The sequence below is a fragment of the Littorina saxatilis genome, linkage group LG5, assembly GCF_037325665.1.
Source record: "Littorina saxatilis isolate snail1 linkage group LG5, US_GU_Lsax_2.0, whole genome shotgun sequence".
NCBI lineage: Eukaryota > Metazoa > Mollusca > Gastropoda > Littorinimorpha > Littorinidae > Littorina > Littorina saxatilis.
The window spans coordinates 26,861,604-26,883,094 of record NC_090249.1 but is presented as its reverse complement, the minus strand read 5'-3'; the positions used below and the strand labels follow the sequence as shown (position 1 = coordinate 26,883,094).

General features: G+C 41.7%; 1 protein-coding gene across 2 annotated transcripts in view; it reads right to left on the bottom strand.

Moving 5' to 3' along the window:
• Positions 1 to 16,810, bottom strand: part of LOC138966721 (uncharacterized) — a 17,834-nt gene extending 1,024 nt beyond the window's left edge. The window contains exons 1-2 of one of the 2 annotated variants that reach the window (XM_070339039.1): positions 16,564 to 16,810; positions 1 to 7,820 (exon numbers count right to left, since the gene is read on the bottom strand). The exon at positions 1 to 7,820 is cut by the window's left edge and continues 1,024 nt beyond it. In XM_070339039.1, coding sequence (XP_070195140.1) covers positions 3,953 to 5,830 — 1,878 coding nt within the window. In that variant the 5' untranslated portion in view covers positions 5,831 to 7,820; positions 16,564 to 16,810 and the 3' untranslated portion in view covers positions 1 to 3,952. The remainder of the gene's footprint in view (positions 7,821 to 16,563) is intronic. The other variant, XM_070339040.1, reaches the window with a different exon arrangement.
• Positions 16,811 to 21,491: the final 4,681 nt, after the last annotated feature.

Here is a 21,491-nt window from a genome sequence, read left to right as displayed (position 1 = left end):
TGTGGGCGTTCAAAAACAGTAAATATTTTGAAACAACAACAACAACGACGACGACGACGACGAAAAAAGCGTCCTTCATAACTTCAAATTAATTTAAGCTTCTATGATGATGCAAGCTTAAAGCAGAAGTCTGTGTATAATGAAATCGAAATTGAAAGGTGCGCGCTGTAAAATACACTTGTAATGTATTCTGAAACAACAATTGTAACAATATTTCAGCATACGCTCAGCACAAAGTGTTCAGACAAGACTTCCGTGTGAAATGTAACATTTCGTTTCATGTGACGAACATCCTCATGACCCCCCCCCCCCCCCTCCCCACCCTACCCGCCATCCTAGAAAACAAGAACAACAACATCAACAAAAACAAACAAATCAAGCAAAACCCCGGCAAATCAAACACAAACAAACAAAGGGAAGTTAGCTAAATGCATACGTCAAGTGGATTAGAGTAAGTGAGAATAACGCGGAACCAATCTCTTGGCATCTGAGAGAATACAAGCACTGAAATGGACAAGCAACTTTCTTCAAATTTCATTGCTTGTTATTCTCTCAGATGCAAGAAAATTGGTTACGCATGACTCTCACTTACTGTACTGCACATGTCGAATGCAATTAAAGCACTCACTTTTCTTTGTTTTTTAGAGCGCCTTGTCTCATTTGCTTAAGATTGAAACAAAATCAGTAACAACAACAAACAAACAAACAAACAAATAAACAAATAAGCAAACCAAAACAACAACAAACAAACCACACAAACAAACCACACACAACAAACCCACACAAAACAACAACAAATAACAAAAAAAACAAGTCGCGTAAGGCGAAAATACAACATTTAGTCAAGTAGCTGTCGAACTCACAGAATGAAACTGAACGCAATGCAACGCAGCAAGACCGTATACTCGTAGCATCGTCAGTCCACCGCGCACGGCAAAGGCAGTGAAATTGACAAGAAGAGCGGGGTAGTACTTGTGCTGAGAAGGATAGCACGCTTTTCTGTACCTCTCTTCGTTTTAACTTTCTGAGCGTGTTTTTAATCCAAACATATCATATCTATATGTTTTTGGAATCAGGAACCGACAAGGAATAAGATGAAGGTGTTTTTAAATTGATTTGGACAATTTAATTTTGATAATAATTTTTATATTTTTAATTTTCAGAGCTTGTTTTTAATCCAAATATAACATATTTATATGTTTTTGGAATCAGCAAATGATGGAGAATAAGATAAACGTAAATTTGGATCGTTTTATAAATTTTTATTTTTTTTTACAATTTTCAGATTTTTAATGACCAAAGTCATTAATCAATTTTTAAGCCACCAAGCTGAAATGCAATACCAAACCCCGGGCTTCGTCGAAGATTACTTGACCAAAATTTCAACCAATTTGGTTGAAAAATGAGGGCGTGACAGTGCCGCCTCAACTTTCACGAAAAGCCGGATATGACGTCATCAAAGACATTTATCAAAAAAATGAAAAAAACGTCTGGGGATTTCATACCCAGGAACTCTCATGTCAAATTTCATAAAGATCGGTCCAGTAGTTTAGTCTGAATCGCTCTACACACACACACAGACAGACAGACAGACACACACACACACACACATACACCACGACCCTCGTCTCGATTCCCCCCTCTACGTTAAAATATTTAGTCAAAACTTGACTAAATATAAAAACACAAAAAAACAACCAATAACACAACAACAACAATAAAAGCTAAAACTCCAAATCTACCAGAAAAACCCAAAAACAAAACATTCACATGCGTGCACAAAGCAAACCCACAAACAAACATCAACAACAAGACAACAGAAACAACATCTACTCCCAAGATGGCTGCTGAAGTTTAGTGATTGTAATCATTTGTATACTCTTCTCCATTAAAACGTACAACAAAAATCGACTATTAGCTGTGGAACTCTAAATGGTTGGTTTTTAAAAGAAATAACCGGATAAAATTGAATATTTATTGTAGTTACAATCAACAATATATATGCCAAGTAGACCGCGACGCGAACAGTTACATTTAAAAACATATTACAGCGATTGACCCCGAAAATCGACTTCGTGAATATTTTGCAAACATTTTGTCTGTGATAATTTCAGAATGTGTTGAAACAAGTGTGAACAAATTAGAGAAATCAATGGGACCGACTTTATGATACAGAATTTTGAATATGATGACATGCCAAGAATCAGATAAACGAGGGTTGGGTAATTGAATGGGGTATCTGACCGGTCAATTACAATCACAGGACCTATTTTGGAAGTGGTATTAATCCCTGGTTTACGTTTGTTGTGATGATGTGTTTCTGTTTGAATTTTTGTATCCTGTCTTTCCGATATGGCTGGAAATAGCGTAATTTCATGACACTATTTTTCCCACAAATTCTCAGCAGCCAGATGTTAAAGGCACCTTCCTTCCCGTGTAAACAATCAAGCTCATCATCGCAGAATTTGACATGGTATGAGATCTCACCTCTACTTCGATACATGAACAACAACAACAACAACAACAACAACAACAACAACAACAACAACAACAACAACAACAGCAGCAGCAGCATCAGCTCAGATGCTTTCTGTGCAGAGTTCAATTAGTTTCTTCAGGATGTTGATTTTTGGTATGTGTCCAAGTGGCGAGATTGTTTTTTTCTACGTGAATACCCGGCCAGATCTGTGGTGGTTTAAAGGATGGTTCAGAACGAAAGCAACGTTCCTTCTATTTTTACGTTAAACAGAAATTGAGAAATACGCGTTGTTAATGGAGAAGAGTATAAATGAATCGGAGACACAATTTTCATCTCAAAAGCATTGGAAGCCAGTTATTGTTCAGAATAGTCTTACCGGCACGTGTGTCGACACCACCGTGCTTTCACAGAATGGTGTCCTTACCATTCGCCTAGAATCAGCAATGGCTTGTGCTTAAAGATAGCACCCTTCCCGTGTAAACGTTCTTGTAAAATCCCTGCAGATCCGTCCAGGCTTTTTACATGGGATGATTGCTTCATTCCGTTTGGACACATACGAAAAATAATGATACAGCCTAGTTGCTTTCCGTGTAGATTTTATTTTATCGCTGTATTCAATTGTGACTCTCCACCATGAAATGAGTCGCATGTCACCTCGCGCGGTTCTGCGTAAGGCTTAAATGTAAGTCCGGGGAGTGGCTGGTAACAGTGTGAGGGTCACCTTAGTCACAGGCTTGTAATTCAAACAGTTTTCGCTCTTTTCTAAAACGGGTTTCACGACAGGATAGAGCATAACAAACTCTTTAGGAAAATGTAAAAATATGAAAATCATGCAAAGGTGACATGTGACTCATTCCGTGGTGGAGGGTCACAATTTTGCAGATGGACACAATTGTCATGTCAGTTACAACTTGAATTCATCTCAAAACTCTCACCCTGCACAGAAAGCAGCCAAGCTGTTGATTGTTGTTGGTATGTGTCCAAGTGGAAGGATGCTCTTATCCCATGTAAAGGAGTCGACTGTTCTGTGTTAATATACTTGATGCTATACACGGGAAGGAGGATATCTTCAAAACTACTCTTTCAACAGCTCGCCCCCTCTGCATTTCGAAAAATCTTGCTTTAAGTTTAATTACAAGACTTTTTCATTCCGCTTTCAATTTCAAGCGAAGATTCGCTAAGGAAAGGTCCTAAGGTTTCCCTGTTAGTGCTTCCGAATCGTGTTGGTAACAATAAGCTATGAAATAAATGATATCAAAATCACCTTGACCCTTCACCTTTTGCATGTACACGCAGACAAATGTTTAAGGCAACTTGCATGCTCATCATTCGGCATTGCTTTTTGCTAGTTTTGTCTATACGACTTCAAAAATCCACCACCCGCAAGGTGAATTCCCAATAGCATAGACAGAAGCACTGAAGGACAACTAGTTTGGTCATCATTCGACACTCTGTTGCTACTTATGTCGGTTTCTACTTAAACGTGTCCTTGAGGTTCCCGATGGCGTGCGACAGAGACTTGCTGTCCCCTTTGGTCGTAGCAGAACGAGCAGCAGAAGAGGACGACAGAGGAGTCGAGTGAAGGACGTATTGTCCAGGCACCATGACTCTCTCAGGACCCAACACAAGCCTCACAGAAGAAGGCGGAGCGCTGTCCATGACCGGCTCCGTAACACTGGCCTGCAGGTCGTCACAGGAGAGATGGGTGGTCATCTGTGCCAGGTTGTCCATGTCGCCCATGTCAGTTACCGTGTACATGCTGAACGTTGGTCTTGATTCACTCTCCTCCAGGACTTCAGCGACGTTGTCCAAGTCATCGTCCTGTGATGATCTGCTCACGTCCATCCTTACGCCACGGCCGTCCCCGTCCTCTACCAGATCTTCCGAAGCCAGCGGGGAGCTTGCGTCGTTTTTGATTCTCAGCGGCCAGCTAGGATCTGTTGCAGGAATTGTGTGCAGCACCTGCCAGCCAGCTTCAGGATTGGAAGGAGCACCGGCTTGCATGAGTTGCCCGCCGCTGTACCTGTAGCTCATAGGGAAGGTTGCGCTCTTTCTCGATGATTTTACTTCGACTGTAGGAGGCGTTGAGGATTTTTCTTTGATACCTGAAGACTTGGGTCGGTTGAGAGGACTCTGTCGCTGCTTGCGGTCTTTGCGGCGCTGGACGTCGCTTTCAGCCACTCGTTTTCCCTTACTTCCAGAAGTAGGGGGAAGAGTAGACTGCGAAATCTCAATGCTTTCAATGTCTTCTGAACCTAAGGCTTCCACCAAGGAGTCCATCGGAGATCTTTGCTGAAGACTTTTTCCCCGAGCTTCATCTGAGCGCCGCATACTTTTCTTAGAAGAAGGTTTACATCCCGGGACAGGAATCGGCGACACACTTCTTAACTGAAGCTGGTCCATACTTAGCAGAGGCTCAGGAACTGCTTGGACAGGAGAAGGCATAGACAAGGACCTCTGGTAAGAAGTAACAGCGTGTACGTACTGCGACTGAGGAATGAAAGTTGGAGACGGAACGCCCATCAACATATCAGCTTCGGCTATATCACTCATGTTCTGGGGTGACGGGGAAAGCGTGGCGGCAGGAGAGAAAGGAGAAGCGGAAAACGAAGGAGATGCAAGCGCCATGTGCAAAGCTTCCACGTCATCAGCATCATCAAGGTCAATCGACAGGCTGTCGGTCTCAAGGTCATAGGACACGTCAGAATGGGGTCGTTTCGCTGATGGCTGACCCCTCTCAGCTTTTGATACACCCATCCTGTCCCACAGATTTTGTCGGTGCTGTTCACGCGCTTCCACCTTTTTATGAAAGCCCTCGATGACTTGTAGACACTTTTCCATGCAGGCCTGCGTCTCTGTAACGTATTTGGAGATCCTGTCGCTCATTGGCTTTGAATCTCCCATTTTGGTTTTGACCTTGTTGAGCATAAAGTGCAGACCCGAAGCCTTCGCTATGACTGCCTCGAAGTCAGATTTTAGTTCCAAGTCGACCTTCTTGCCATTTTTTTGAGCTTCCAGTTCCTCTTCAAGCTCTTTGCTCATCAATTCTCTCTGTTTCAGTTGTGTTTCCAAGATTGCAATCTTTTCTTTCAGAGTTTTCTTGTTGTCTTTTGGGTGCTCGCGGGGATTCTTCCAGCAGAGCAAGGTTACCCCAGGCCACCATTCTGGACGCTCGCTCTCAGCCCATAGTCGCTGCGGGTTGTTGCTTGTTTTGTTGGCTGCAGCTCGGCTGAGAACGTTGAGGAGGCGTTCAAGAAGAACCCTTTCTGTGGACGGTGCTTCGCGTCTCAGGCCGTACAGGAAGGAACTGGATTCCTCAGAAAAACAGTTGCATCGGTGTTTGGCTGGCATATTTTTGACCTTGCTGACTTCTACAGATTTCAAGACCTTTTGTTTTCTTGACGACTTTCGTTCTGTAGTTCGAAGTGTTTGCAACTGATGAAAATTCAAGGGATGCGATTGATTCTTGCAAAGTATATAATTATGCGGCTAACCTTGGAAACTAGACTCTGCAATAGAAGTTTTGTGTATCCTTTCTTTCTGTGTCTAACACAAAATGCTACTTTTCTTGCAGCATTGATTTCAGCACAAACTGAATTTCAAAATAACTTGTATCCAGAGAAGACATTGACATTATTGTCCATCACCAAAACTGTCCATAGTACACAGTGAACAGAATAGATAAGCTTTTCAACAGGCCCGCGAACAAGCAACACACGAAAAAGTGGAAACAATCAATCTGAAAAAAGACATAAATCGTATTCCTGCAATGTCCCTCACAGTCCAATCTTGAGGATGAAACTGTTCAAAGTCCTGAGCTTCTGAATAAAAACGATAATTAATAGTAAAACTTTACGTCACTGTATGCATAAACGATTTATAAATCAAGTATACGAGAATAATTATGTTTAAATAAGTTTGTAGACGATCACCTGAACTTTTTAAAAGCTTCAACAGATACACGTAGATAAAATGAAAATCAATTCCACCTTTTTGTTCACTGGCATGCCTTAAAACATTCGAATTAAAAGACGGACTACAGGACTGATTTCAACGAGTCTGTATGTAAAGCTGACTTGTAAGCACAGAACACAACATATGCGCTTGCTGTATAAAGAAGCATAACAATATAACGACCAAAAGCTCATGCAAATAAAAGACTTTTTAAGTGCACACCCGCGAAAAATCAACGGGTACAAAGCACACTCAAATCACAAAAAATACAATGACAAAAGTAACGTAGGACCTACGCTAAGTTGTGCAATGGTAGGCCAATTTGAACTTGCTGAAAAAGGGCCTGATAATTCAGAGGCTTGACCATGAAGGCGGTCTTTAATTGAGCCCTAAGTCGACTTCGCGAAGACTTCGCGAAGTGTTTTTGCCGAAAACTCAGTGCTAAAGCTCAGTGCTAAAACTCAGTGCTAAAACTCAGTGCTAAAGCTTCGTGCGGCCAGCTTCGTGAAGTAAACTTCGCGTAGTCGAATTCGCCCAGTTAAGGACAGGCTTGAACGACTCGATACACGTCAGACTTAGAACTCTGACAGAGGGGTCCTTCGCAATTCTCAGCTCCGTGGGTCTACCCAGTCCTCCAGGTGGAGCTCCCAAAGGACACGATCTCAACGATCTTAACGATTTCAACCCTCAAGAAAAGCTCCACAGCTCTCATCCACACAACTACTGACTCGAAACAGCTGAGAGAAGCTCTGAAGCTCAATAGCCTTTTACCGCATGTCGACCAACTTCATCGGCTCAGACAGAAGACACTCAGGAGACCCTCAAGTGCGGTAGGTTCTTCAGACGACTTCAGAAGTCCACAGACGCCATCGTCAGCGATTGGCAGTTCCAATAGGACTACCGTAGAAGAGTTGAGTTCCACCTCATGCGGGGATCCTTGGCCATAAAAGGAGAATCTGCAGGTTCTGATGGGGGCGGATCGACTGTACGGGAGCCGGGGGCTCTTCACAGCGCCATCCAAACCGTGCTGGGTTCTGCGTGAAGACTTCGGCTTTGGCTGTGTGAAAACACCCATCAGATACGCGCAGCTCTGGTCATAGGAGGTGGCGTAGAATGGTGCGCTGTTGTAGACAGGGAAATCTCTCTTTGTATTCAGATTGTTGCGACTTTGAGACTCTACGATGTCAGAAGTAGGAGGCAGCAGCCATGGTCTTCACGGAAAGGCCCGTTATTTGTTGTTATTTCGAAGGCTTTGTGTTGGTTCGCATCAAAGCGGGTCAGTTCACGGTGACATTGAAGGTGGCCTCCTTGTGGTGTAAGGAAGGGTGTGTGTTATAAACACGAGGGTATTTGACCTCTTCATCTGCGGCTTGGCATTCACCAAAATCTGCAAAGAGAAAACAGTGCCAACGAGATATTATCGAAAATACATTTCACAATTGAGTTGCCACACGTGCTATGCTGCAATGAACAGGATTGATATTGCTGAAGCCTTGGTCATGTATGTTCGGATGGCTTTGTGGGGTTGTCTTTGCTGGTGGATGAATACTTGCACAAACAAACAATCAAACACACACACACACACACACACACACACACACACACACACACACACACACACACACACACACACACACACGCACGCACACACATACATTCACACATACACACGCACACGAATGCACGCACGCACGCACGCACAGACTCAGACAGACAGATAGACGGACGGACAGACAGACAGACAGACAGACAGACATGCACACACACACATGTATAACAAAGGTACACTATTGGTGCATGCAATTTGGTCTGTTTCACAACCGGCTCTTGAGACCTTTCAATAAATGCATTATTCAGGTCACGAGCCTTTATAAAACCTCTTAAACCTGTCAACCACTTCTTTCGTCGTTCAGAATCTGAGCCTATATTTACAACCCTGGTTGAACAGATTGTCTGATTGATTCATACGACCTGGCTTTTCACAGCACACAATTGTGTTTGTTTTTTCTCAAGTCCTTGTTACATTTAATCACATGACATTCACGTAAGCGGGCAAGTTGCAACAGGGAAGAACACGTTTGAGATACAGAGACACCGAGAATGATACACGGACTCAACCAATCGGTCGAATTTAAGCAAAGGACCGATTACTGTCTTAACGCTCTTTAGAATGAAAATAAAATGTACCTGACTTACCCAAGCAACCTCAGTACTTTACTCGGAAATTTATGTCAATGTTTTTTGTTTTGTTTCGTGGGTGTTTCGATTGTAATGCAACAGCTTGGTTTCTGTACAATGAGACACTTTGTATGTACAGTGCTATCTGTAATAGCGGTTGTGAACAGCGCACAGCAATCATTATCAATCCATGGTTTAACCTTCTTTTTAATAAAATCAAACTTCAGTGTTATAGACAAAGGGTCAATATTTCCTTCTCTGTTATTCTATTTTGCATCCTGCTGTGACTATACAATACGTAGAGCATGTCCTTTATTGCATGCACCGGAATTGCAGTTATACTCTCGTAATGTTCTGCCATTTTGTTTTTAAAGCAGCATGCAAACTGGAACGTCTAAGCCACAATTCACCCATTTTTGTTGTCAGACTCTCTCCTTATCATTTAAGGCCAAAGGATGTGACTCCAAATCGTACGTTGTCAAATATTTGGCCTCTAAAAGCAAAACATGTAAGAAGTGCCAATATCTGTTGAAATCGAAAGAAAGTATTCTTTCGAAATTCCATATATATCTCTTGATGTAAAATTCATTACTTTCCGAGTGCTGAAAATACAGTCACTCCGCAGCAGTTGCACATTTAATATTTTTTTTTTTTAAGGAACCTGAAAATGTTCAACTAACTCAAAAAATGTATGTACCCCTTTTATACTTTTGTTTGTTTGTGTTCTGTTCTACTAAGGCTCAGGGTCAAGCAGTCAAGAGTTGATAAAATAGGAAAGTGACTTTCAATGCAGAGCATTCTTCTTTGAGTTCTTGATGTGGCATACGCGTGACAAGCTAATTATAGCCTACAAGTCATCCCGTTGAAAGTGACAAAAGAAACACATCTTCCCGCACACACAGAGGTACATACATGTATACCGAAGATAATACTCGAAACCTGGAGTAACTGAGTCGTTGTCACATAGCCAATGACTAGAATACCACACTTTGTGTAGCAGAGTGCACGTGTACATTTTCTACAAGTAGACACCATTTTTTCAGTTGCAAATTATAATTTCTGGCTTGGTGACATAGCGTATAGTCATATTTATGAGTGGACAGTCAGCTGAGTGTGACTCGGCGAAGCTTTAACCTTTAGGTAGATGTACATATTGCACGGCTTTGGATATAGATCGATAAATGTGTGTGTGTGTGTGTGTGTGTGTGTGTGTAGCCTGTGTGTGTGTGTGTGTTGTTGTTGTGTGTGTGTTTTTGTTGGTGTGTTTGTGTGTGTGGGTGTATGTGTGTGTTTGGGTGTATATGTGTGTGTGTGAGTGTGTGTGTGGTTGTGTGTGTGTGTTTATGTGTTTGTGTGTGTGTAATTGTGTGTGTGTGTGCGTGTGTTTGTGTGTGTGTGTCGGTGTGTGTGTGTGTCGGTGTGTGTGTGTGTGTGCGTGTGTGTGTGTATGTGCGTGTGTGTGTATGTATGTGTGTGTGTGTGTGTGTTTGTTGTTGTTGTTGTTGTATGTGTGTGTGTGTGTGTGTGTGTGTCTGTTTATGTGTTTGTGTGTGTGTATGTGCGTGTGTGTGTGTGTGTGTGTGAGTGTGTGTGTGTGTGTGTGTGGAGGGGGTAATTCTGTTTTTATCTGGGCTAATTTGCTACTTTGGATGTGGGGATAACATTTTAGTTATGGTATCAAATGATCTGTTAATTATTTTAACAGAGGGAAGTGAACTCTATAATATAAGTGATGGTATCATTTTCATTGTTACAAATCACACACGTGACTCCCCCCCCATCCCCCCCCCCCCGAAAAAAAAGGAATGAAGAGCCGCCTGTTGATTATAAATAATTTTTCTCATCTCACGACCATTGAAATCAGAAGGCACAAAATAATGTTCTTGCTTCCACCACAGCACAAATGATAAAATATTGTTATTCCTTTGCTCATTATAGGTATATACACGGATATAAGCTTGCAAGCTGACAGTTAATTATGAAAACGGCATAAGTGTACAACATTTCTCTTGAACGCGCTTGAAGGTTACCTGAACTGAAAAGCAAATCACACTTTGAAAAATCGATTAACTGTGCTGACTTCAATGTCACGCGGTCACGACTCAGAGAGAGCACTAGTGTTTGCACTTATCGATCTGAAAAACAAACGTGGTGAAACCCGCATTTTTCTAAGTCAGGAAAATTCTTTGATTTCTATATCATTTTGGAAAAAAGGGGAGACAAGCAGGAGACGGTCTTAAGCTTTTTGTGTTGTGCATTCAGTCCTACTCGTGTTAGTGCTCGGGTAGACCACCGCATCTGGGCTTTACAGTAGATGTGAGCATCCTTCCACTTGATCAAATACCAAAATTATACAGCCCCGCTGTTTTTTTTTTATCTGTACAGAGTGGGGATTTATTTTTTCTAATTTAATTCATTTCGTAAGTGACACCTGTGTCACTCGGCAAAATGAATTCAGCTAAAAATGCCCACATCAGAACGCAGCCAGGCTGTAAATGTTTGGTTTGTGTCATAGAAAAGAAACGCTCTAATCCTGGATAGAAGCCTTGACATCTCTGTGGTGACCAACTGAAATGTGCTAAAATGAACTGTTTGGGATCGGTTACACAAGGAGGATGGTATAGCCTATCTACCGTAAATCAGTTTATTCTACATGCGTTAGAGGTACTAACCATGTCAAAACTAATCCATATCTTCACACGTGCGTAGGCCAAAATCGTGTAAATGATATTGGGTCAAACTACAGTTTGGCAGGGACCTCAGAAGTAATTTTCCATTGCTCACGATGACCAAGTCACTGAGACAAACTTCAATCTCACTTTGGTCTTTCTTCTGTAAGAGTTTTGAGAACTTACACGTGGCGCTATGATTCCTAGTGTGGCGTCTTTTTGCACTCTATTTCGCTTTTGACGTCAGAGATTTCACTTTGAAAGAGAGGTTACAGATGACGCGTCTTCAAATTGGACACTCTGACTCCCTCTGGAAGTTTGAGACAGAAGAAGACATGCAAGTATAGAATGCACCATAAACATGCAGAATACATTGTACTAATTTCGCTCGCATTTCAATAAAAAAAAAAACACAACTCGTGTAAACCGGGTTAACACACAGCGAGCCATGAGCCCAGAGTTCTCTATTCAATCCTTTTAGGAAGCTTTCGTGTTTTTCCATGACCTACCGTCGTTTCCTATCTCGCATTGTTTAGCAACGATGGTATTAACATTCTTAGACGTACACACTGTTTTGTGCAGACACATTTGTCTCATATGAATTGCTTTTTGAAGTACACTAAAAACTGATAACGGCAGAGGTTTGCAATATAAGATGTTTGGTGGTTTGTTGATAGACAAGCTTTTTTGTTGGTCCGAGGGGGGGAAATTGTCTTCGGTTTCAATTTTATCGACCAAGGCCGAAGGCCGAGGTTGATATAAAAGATGAAAACCTAAGGCGTTATGCTCCCCGAGGACCAACAAAAAAATGCTGGTCTGACAACCATTGTTTTTGTCATTTTTTTTGGATGAGCAAAAGCACGCACAATAACTGACGGGATCCCTATTCTGAACGTAATTTTAAGAATGCAATTTCGTGCTCAAAGCGCGTCACAGTAGTTCGAGATAACATGTCATACTTGTCTGTGACGTCAAAGGTAACGTCTTTGTCGGTTTTCTTCCAGGCTAAAAATGTACAAAGCTGCCATCATGTTTGCGAGTTCCTTAAGTTTTTGGCATATTCCTTTCCTTTTAAGTGTTTTATGACTTTTCGTTGTGCATTTTGCGATTACAGAGATAAGTTGCAAATTGACCATGAGTCGCAGCGGTAATGTTCAACATTGATTGGGTCTTTGAGAGTGAATGCTTTACAATCGTTGTCCTCGGAAACACGAATCCAAAGCCGCGATGGTTCCACACATCAAACAACCAGCCTGATTGGCTTTTACTTTGACAATCCACGTTTGGCCTGAAAGCTCAAACCCATTCACCATCTCGATTTGTAACATGTTATTTATTCCCCAGCTGGTTATGAATGAAAACTCGTGAAAATGATGACAATCTATGTTATCCTATATTCATTTTGGCAAATGCTACAACAACAAAAAACAAAAACAAAAGAAAGAAAGAAAGAAAGAGAGAAAGAAAAAGAAGGAAGAAAAGAAAGAAAGAAACTAAGAAAGAAAGAAAGAAAGAAAAATGGAAATTTTATCATGTCCGTGTAACCAGAAATCCGGCTAAGAGCATCGAGTAATGCCTGCATGTAGGTTTAACTATGCGTAAATATGACAAATTTCACACTTTCTGTCTCATCTACAAGTCGGGTACATATTTTGTTTTGTCAATCGCCGTTTAGGAGATTTAAAACGCGCAGCACTGATAATTTATACTCATGACGATTTTTATATATTTTAAGAAGTTTAAACTTGAGGACGGCCGCTCCTGCAAAGTGGTCATCTCCATTTATAGACGTGTTCTCATTTGGCGTGACACGTCCAAAACTCTCTCTGAATCATTCGGCGCACAGTAGTATTGTCGTGTCGGAAAACACTACCTTGTTTGTATGCAGTTTTTAGTCTGTTTAAAACCGTTACTTCTTCTCCTGATTTCAAGATTCGTTTGCAATACTTTTGCGTGCAAATGTACTTTTACGTATATATGAAAAAAATCCGGAAACCCAACCCAACAACAACACATACAGACACACCGACGCACTGACAAACACACGCAGACGGAGACACACACACAGAAAGACAGAGACACAGACAGACAGACAAACAGACAACAACAAACAACAACAACAACAACGACGACGACAACAACACAACAACACCACCACCACCACCACCACACCCAACAACAACAACAACAACAACAACAACAACAACAACAACGAAACGTTGGCTACGGTGGCCATTGTCGGCCTTGCCTGGTCCACATAATATTACACGTAAGGTCTTTTCACGTTAGTAAACATGACCGACTTGTTAACCTATTTCTGTCATATTCCGTGCTAGGACTTGAACACACAACTGTCGTTTGCTTGCCAAGCAACGTACTCGCTGTAATATCGAATGGTGTACAAACAAAACCCTAGCGAGACAACCGGAGTGAAACTAAAAAGCTAAAAGTCCTTTCCTTGGTTCACACTTTTTCCTCCAGGTTAAACACAATACATCATGAAGTGGAGGAGGTGAGGGAAGGGGAGGGGGGATCGGTAAAACTTGTTGGCAAAGTACAATCTTCAACCCCATGACCTGAATCATCGGGAATTCCCGGTATCAATAATACATAAGGCCGATGAAAGAGCTGTTTATCATTTGACATTTCCGTTCTACTTACATACTTTAGAATGAATGAATGTATGCGTTCTGACCTGCAATGCGCGGACTTTTCAACGCACACAGTCAAGGTCACTTAATCGGGTTTTCGGATTATTACACAGTCATGCAAAGTGTAGGCCTATGCGGGAAACATCAATGGTCGACTCAGAGGAGAGGTTAACAAGTTTCGCGCCCGGGTAACAGCTTACCTCTGCTAGGCCGCAGACGTTCACTTACCACAGACTGACTATACTGTACAGGCAAAACAAATTAAAGACTAAAGAAAAAAGAAAGAAAAAAAGATACAACAAAATGAAAGGCGTGGTCAGGTCTGAATTTTAGAGAAGGAGCCTGGAAGGACTCGAGAATGACACGGAAACACTTGCCCAGTCATACCGGACCGCGTCAAGAATTTAAGGAACTGTTTTCCTCTTTTCTGTGTCACTGAATTTCGTTCGTTGCTACATGCTTAAATTGGTTGGCGCCAGGTGTTTCTCTTTCTTCTTTTAACTGGAAATTTCCAAATGAAAAACAATAAAAATACAAAAAAACACCAAAACGCAATGACTGCATTCATTTTCCTCGCAGGCTTATCAAGAGTAGTTCGATTTTATACCCCTCCCCTTCCCATCACACCGTGTATATTATTTGTTACAGCCTGTCACGCCCATGATAATTACTACAGTAAGTTCAGAAAGAATGATCAGTTCATCACGAGCCCGCCGCGGAAAGTCTGTTTGATCAAACAAGCAGTTCAGTTTCGTATCAGCACACCGTTGCTGTAGAACTAAATGTCTGTAAAATTATACCCCCTCCTCCCCCTTACAAAATTAATGCTTCCACTGATGTTTCATAAGTGGCACACCAGCATCTAGCCATTTTGCACATATATATACGTATATATATAATTATTATATTATGTTTGGTGTCTTGTTGACAGACCAGCTTTTTTGTTGGTCCAAGGGGACCATATCGTCTTTTGTTTCATCTTAGTATCGACCAAGGCCGAAGGCCGCGGTTGATAAATATGAGACAAAAGGCGATCTGCTCCCCGAGGACCAACAACAAAATGCTGGTCTGACAACAATCCACCAAACATCGTTTTTGTCATCATTTTGGTTGTGCAACAAAATGCACAATAAACCACAGGGAGACGAATTTTTAGAATCCAACTCCGGGCCACAAAGCATCGTCACAGTAGCACGAGATAACACGTCAAACTTGAATGTGACGTTAAACGTAGCTTGTTGACGCTTTTCTTCCAGTCTGAAAATGTACAGAGCTGCGGCGATCATACGTGTGAGTTCAGTAAGTGTTGAGCATATTTCTTTTCTTTTAAGTGTTTATGACTTTTCGTTGTGGATTTTGCGATCATGATTACAGAGATAAGTTGCAAATTGACCATGAGTCGCCGCGGTAATTATCAACATTGATTGGGTCTTTGAGAGTGAATGCTTACAATCGTTGTCCTCGGAAACACAAATCCAAAGCCGCGACGGTTCCACACATCAAACGATCAGCCTGATTGGCTTTTACTTTGACAATCCACGTTTCACCTGAAAGCTCAAACCCATTCACCACCTCGATTTATTGCATGGGGAACATGAGATTTATTTCCCAGGTGTTTGTGAATGAAAACTCGTGAAAATGATGACAAACTTATTTATTCTAACAGGATTCGATGAGATGGTTCAGTTCAACCCGGATACATTATCTGCGGGCACCTATATGTAAAAAACTTTTCAAACGTAGTCATGTATCATTCTACAAACCGGATTTGAACTTGCTGGCCGTGACTATTTTGCACACATTTCAAGTTTCTATATATGTAAATGACTGTTAATCATGATATATGTACATATCCGTATTTTTGCACAACGTCAATGTAGTTCAGGGCGGGAATGAACATATATAGGCCATGTCAAGCACAAAGTGTTTCAATGCTTTTGTCTGTTTTTTAAAACATATTTTATTTCATTTTTTTAAATCTCTTTTTGAGCCTTCATGAACAAAAATGTAGGGATTGTGTCTTTATGCTTTTCGTATTATGAAAATGTCAGTGAAAATGGCGGTGGGCATTAAATAAAGTGAATATATACATTTGGCCTACAACAAGTTGTGATAGCTGGGAACGGCGATATGAAAAATCTTGCGAATCTTTGTTATCACTGAATGACTCGAATGAAATGAGAAACGTGAAGTAACTTGCGCAGACATGACGGTGTGAACATGGCAGAGGGAAATCAAGAACTAATCGGCAAACTAAGTCGCGGCATAAAGTCAAAGTTACTCAAACAAAGAAAGATACAAAGAAATAAACAAAGAAACACACAAAACACGCACACGGCACACACACACACACACACACACAAGCCGGCACACTGACACACACACACACACACACACACACACTGACACACACACACTGACACACACACACACATACACACACACTACTGAAAACCACACGCACACACACAAAATTATCTCTCTCTTCGCCCCTCTCTGGGTCTGTCTGTCTCCGCCTGTCTTTGTCTCTCTCTCTGTCTCTTTGTCAAGTTTGTCTCTCTGTCTCTCCTTCCCTCTCTTTCTCTCTGAACAGAACAATAATGACACAGCAACATAAATTAATTATGCTTACCTAATACATGTTGGTCAAAAAAGCAGCAACCCACCAGGTATCGTGGATGACTCAACCTTCAAAATTCAGTTCTGTACGAAACATTTCCTTTGGTGCCGTTTTCTGAGAAACACATTTATTACCGTATACGTCATTCAACCCGGCGTGATGTTGTGATGGAACCACTTGCAATGAACGCGGTCTTCACAGTGCTGCTTATCCGTGTGTACGCATTGACAGTCACTGTCGTTGCTGACTACAATTTCCCGTTGCTAATTTTGGGAATTCCCGTTTCTTTATTAATTTGTAGTTACTAGTCGATTCCAAGCTGTGGAGAAAAAAAACAGCCCAAACTGAACTTGCATTTTCAGCGCCTTTTTTCTTTCTTTTTTTCTTCTTCTTTGTCTATTCCGGAGTATTGCGGTGTACATGAGAGAAAACATAGACATCCACATGCACAGATCGATGTTGGCCCAGCATCATAGGCACACGGCTGAGACTGGAACACCCATCAACACGCCAGCGCGAACAGGCAACGCATTGAGAATGCCCCCGAACAAGTCTAAACAATCGATGCTGTCACAAATCTTGTTTTCGCTGAGATGCAGCCTCTTGACTTATTTATATACTACACAGACACACTAAGGCAGAAAGACACCGAGACACTGAGACCAGACAGACAGAGATGGGTCGTTGCTAAAGCCAAGATGTGTACCACGTCACGAGTATGAAGGGGTTATAACTTTAGAGTTGGATTTAGGCCTATATGTGTTACTCTTCGTTCTTAACTGTAATGAGGACGCATATTGACTGCGAATTGATCAAAGAGATAACTATAATAAAATCAAGACGATCCTCTGGTTGCGGGTGTGCGTCTGATTTGGGAAAACAAAGACTGACTCAAAATGGAGTCAAAAATGGCGCCGCCCGAAATGTCAACTTGATGACATTCTTACAGCTTGTTTTGTTATAACCGTGTATTTAACAGTGAAATACGACCACAAAATAACTGACATTGTATTCGTTTTGTTTTGTACTAGTGTTACATATCCAATCAGCTATTTGTCCCCACCGGTGCACTAAAACGAGCCGGGTAGAGAGCCCGGCTTTAGCCGTGAATACCGTCGATAGCCGAATAATATAACAGAACGTCCTGTTTACTGCCTTTGTAACCCTGATAAAGGCCTATCATGTGTCGTATCTCCCATGCTTTAAGATGGCGAGATTGACACAATACAAGGAAATCGAAGTGGGATATGAAAAGAAAACATAGGCTCAGCTAGTGTGAATCAGTTTTCGGGAAAACCCGAAGACTATTTTATATGAGTGCATTAATTTTAAGTCAGGGGAAAACCCACAAATGTGCAGGGCGTAATCAGAATATGCACCGATAGCTTGCATAACAGGTGGTTCTATTCAGGTCCTTTATCGTTGCAAAGAGAACGCACTATTTTCTTTCGTGCAACACTGAGAAGAGAAAGAGAGGTAGTAGCCTAATGCCCACCGCCCAGCCTGAGAAGAGCAACAACATGCAGGCAAGAGTTTCCAGTCGCTTTGCCGCATTGCGTAGACGACTCACCGAGCTTTTTTTTTTTTACTGTTCACATGGCCGATTTACAACCGATTTCGAGCGACTTTTGTCGGAACTAAGCTGGCTGAAAATCGGTGCTCAAGCAGGGACTCACATCCATGAGAGGTAGCATAGGACAAATGTCCTGGCCAATGTAAAAGTGATAGGACATTTGTCCTGAACAAAAACAAATCAAAAGGACATTTTTTTCCCGTAACAACACGTAAATATAATTAAACTTGACTAGTTTCTTGGCACGAGGGTAAAAGAACAAAAATACTTTGCTTGGCAAAAAGTGAGCAGCTTTGACTGCCACAGCTGCCCCCTTTTCTTGTTTTGTCAGCTGTCGGGTTTCAACTATCTCCTTGTCTCTCTGGAGAGATGGCACTTGCACACTAACAGCATGGTTTTTGGTTTCTTGATGATTGCTAAAGTTCGAACAGCCAACGGTAAAAGTGTTGGACTTCCCTGTGTGCTGACATGAGGTGCAAAACATAAGTTTCCTCTCTGGGTCATGCGACACACACGGGAATGATGTCGCCCAGCTTGAGACGAAGTTACGCGTGGGGGTGAGGGAGGGGGTAGTGTCTTTCTTCGGCTCCGATGTTTGACTATCGCGATCGACATTCTCACCTGGGCGGTCGGGCTCTAACTGCTCTGGGGCTGGAGGAAGCTCAGTTTCCGTGCTACTGACAGATGATGAGGAAAGGGACTTGAAATGTAATTTCTTCTGTCCCTTTTCTGGGATCAGTTTTCGTTTAGGCGGCATGTTTGTTATTTTCGGGGAAAGCGCGAAGGGAGGCAACTCTCAACTGGCTTCGAGCCTTCCGAGTTGCGAGCCTTGGAAACTCTTTGGTACTATAGGCACAAAGTGTCTAATTTCGTCTGCTGCACATTGCTTCGCAATACATCGATACAATAGCATTCAAACTAGGCTACTGTAAATTGAGAAGTACTGACGATGTCTGGATCAAATGATAGAATAATCGGACATTGACCACTTTGTGACAAAAACAATAGGACATTTGTCCTCCTGCATGAAAAATGTATAGGACATTTGAAAAAAATATCCTCATATGTCCGATGTCCGACGTGGATGTGAGGCCCTGCTCAAGTGAACAGCGTCATCCCGTTACTGAAGCAATGATGCCTGACGGTGTAGGTGTTCCAGCGGCATACAAAAGTGTCTTGTATGCTTTTCAGAAAAAAACCGGCCGGTGTAACACGAGAAAATTACTCCCACGAGATTTTTACTCCGGAGTAACAATTTCGTACGAAAATGTTACTCCCTTTACGAAAAGAGTACTCCCCCATAACACGAGAAAATTACTCCCCACGACAGGTGAGTTCCGAGTAAACATTTCGTACAAAAATGTTACTACCCTGACGAATAAATAACGAATAAATTACTCCACCTTAACACGAGCAATTTAACTTCCCATGCCAGGTGTACGAAACTTTTACTCCCTTGTCCCCTGTTAGTCTTGGTGGTGGAAGGGGTAGCGCGACATTCGTTTGCGCGAGATCACATAATTATTGGCATTATCCCTTTTCCCGCATCCCATTTTCGTGTACGAGATTTTTACTGGAAGTAAACATTTCGTGGAGGGAGTGATTTTTTCGTGCCTTGGGGAGTTCTTTTCTCGTACGAAAGGTGTACTCGGAGTAAGAATTTCGTACGAAATTTTTACTCCGGAGTAAACTTTTTGTGGAGTAAAATTTTTGTGTTACACCGGTACGGTATTGACCTGAATGGCTTTTCTCACAGTATAATTAGTTTCAACATAAACAGCCTCACCCTAAAGATCTTCCCCAAACGAAACTTGTCTTGTTTCTTTTGACAAGTATAGATGCACAATGAGTATATTTCTAGACTTGAATCGAAAATGATCTGTTTTTATTTCAGGCACAGTAAGCCTCCCGTAAACCATCAAATATACTGTCAGGCTTTTACACACAGAACAAACACCCTTTCATTTAAACACTCACCGAACGGGAACATCCTAGGTGCCCTACGTAAAGAGCGAGCAATTTGTAAAGAATTAATCTTGCGGATTGTCTCTCAGACAATCGGACCGTGGTGCGTTTTGGCGCTAGACCTAACTTTTAAAATCTAAATAATAAATTGACAGCTTGTTACACAAACATTCTTGAATCATAAAATAATTCTTTTTTCATCAAGACAAGATCAGTACAATTCAAAGTTTGAAAAGTTTGAAAAAAGAAAAGCCCGGAAGCAGGGTCACGCAAGGTCGTGGTTCTCGTAGCAGACGACGGTTTATGCCTATCGCCAGTTCCTCTGAACAGTCAAAAGCCATAGCTCGAGTTCTTGTGAACCACAGCCGTTTGTTTCGTGCATAGTCAGAGGTACATAATAACGTGCTATTGCAGATAAGCTCACTTCGAGTCGCATTCAAATTACTAACTGACGACTACATTGTGAAAAAGGGAAACTGGATCACACGGGTTCACGATGGCTCAGGGGTAAGATAAACCACGCACAAATAAATTCTTTGAAAATTGCTCGCTCTTTACGGCCGGAGGGCACCTAGGATGTTCTCAAGCGGTGAGTGTTTAAATGAAAGGGTGTTTGTACTGTGTGTAAAAGCCTGACAGTATCTGTGATGGTTTACGGGAGGCTTACTGTGCCTTTAATGTTGAGAAAGAAAGGAAAAGTACTGATTTGATTTCGTCAAGAGCATTTTCTCTTAACACGAGGAGGAATATGTCACCCGCGAGACGTCATAATTATGACACTTCCAGTAAACACTATATTACACACAAATGCAAGGAAAAAGCGGCCTCCGTGATGACGAGAAGAATGAATCTTCTTTGGCACTGGTCGTAGCAAAACCAAAGGTTCGACTTTAAAGGCACTCCCCCAATCCTGAACTCAGGTAAAATGAGTTACTTCCCTTCTGGTCTCATTTATTCCTGACAGGATGCCTTTGTTTTCCTTTTCTGGAGAGGAAATCGATATTTTTTAAAAACATATTTAGAGCTTTTCGTAATGTGTTATTGATATTAAGCAGATTCGCGATCGTCGATAATGATTTTTCGTGGTGTTGTGTAATTTTTAAAGTACAAAGGAATTGATATGTAAGACAGTTTCAAGCGAGCTATCTTTCGCGGGTGTATTTACTGTACTGTGCAAACAACTCTAAATATGGCGAAGCAGACGACACTTTTTTCCATAACCAGTTAGGAGTGATGCAACAATAACCACAGCAGTCTCAACATTTCGACTTGTTTTAACCTTAGAACGATGTCTTTATCATACCTGTGAAGAACAGAACGGAGATCACTGTCGAAGTCGGCCAATCTGCAATCACTTTCGTCTCAGTTCGTCTATTCTCAGAAACATTAGCGACAAACATGG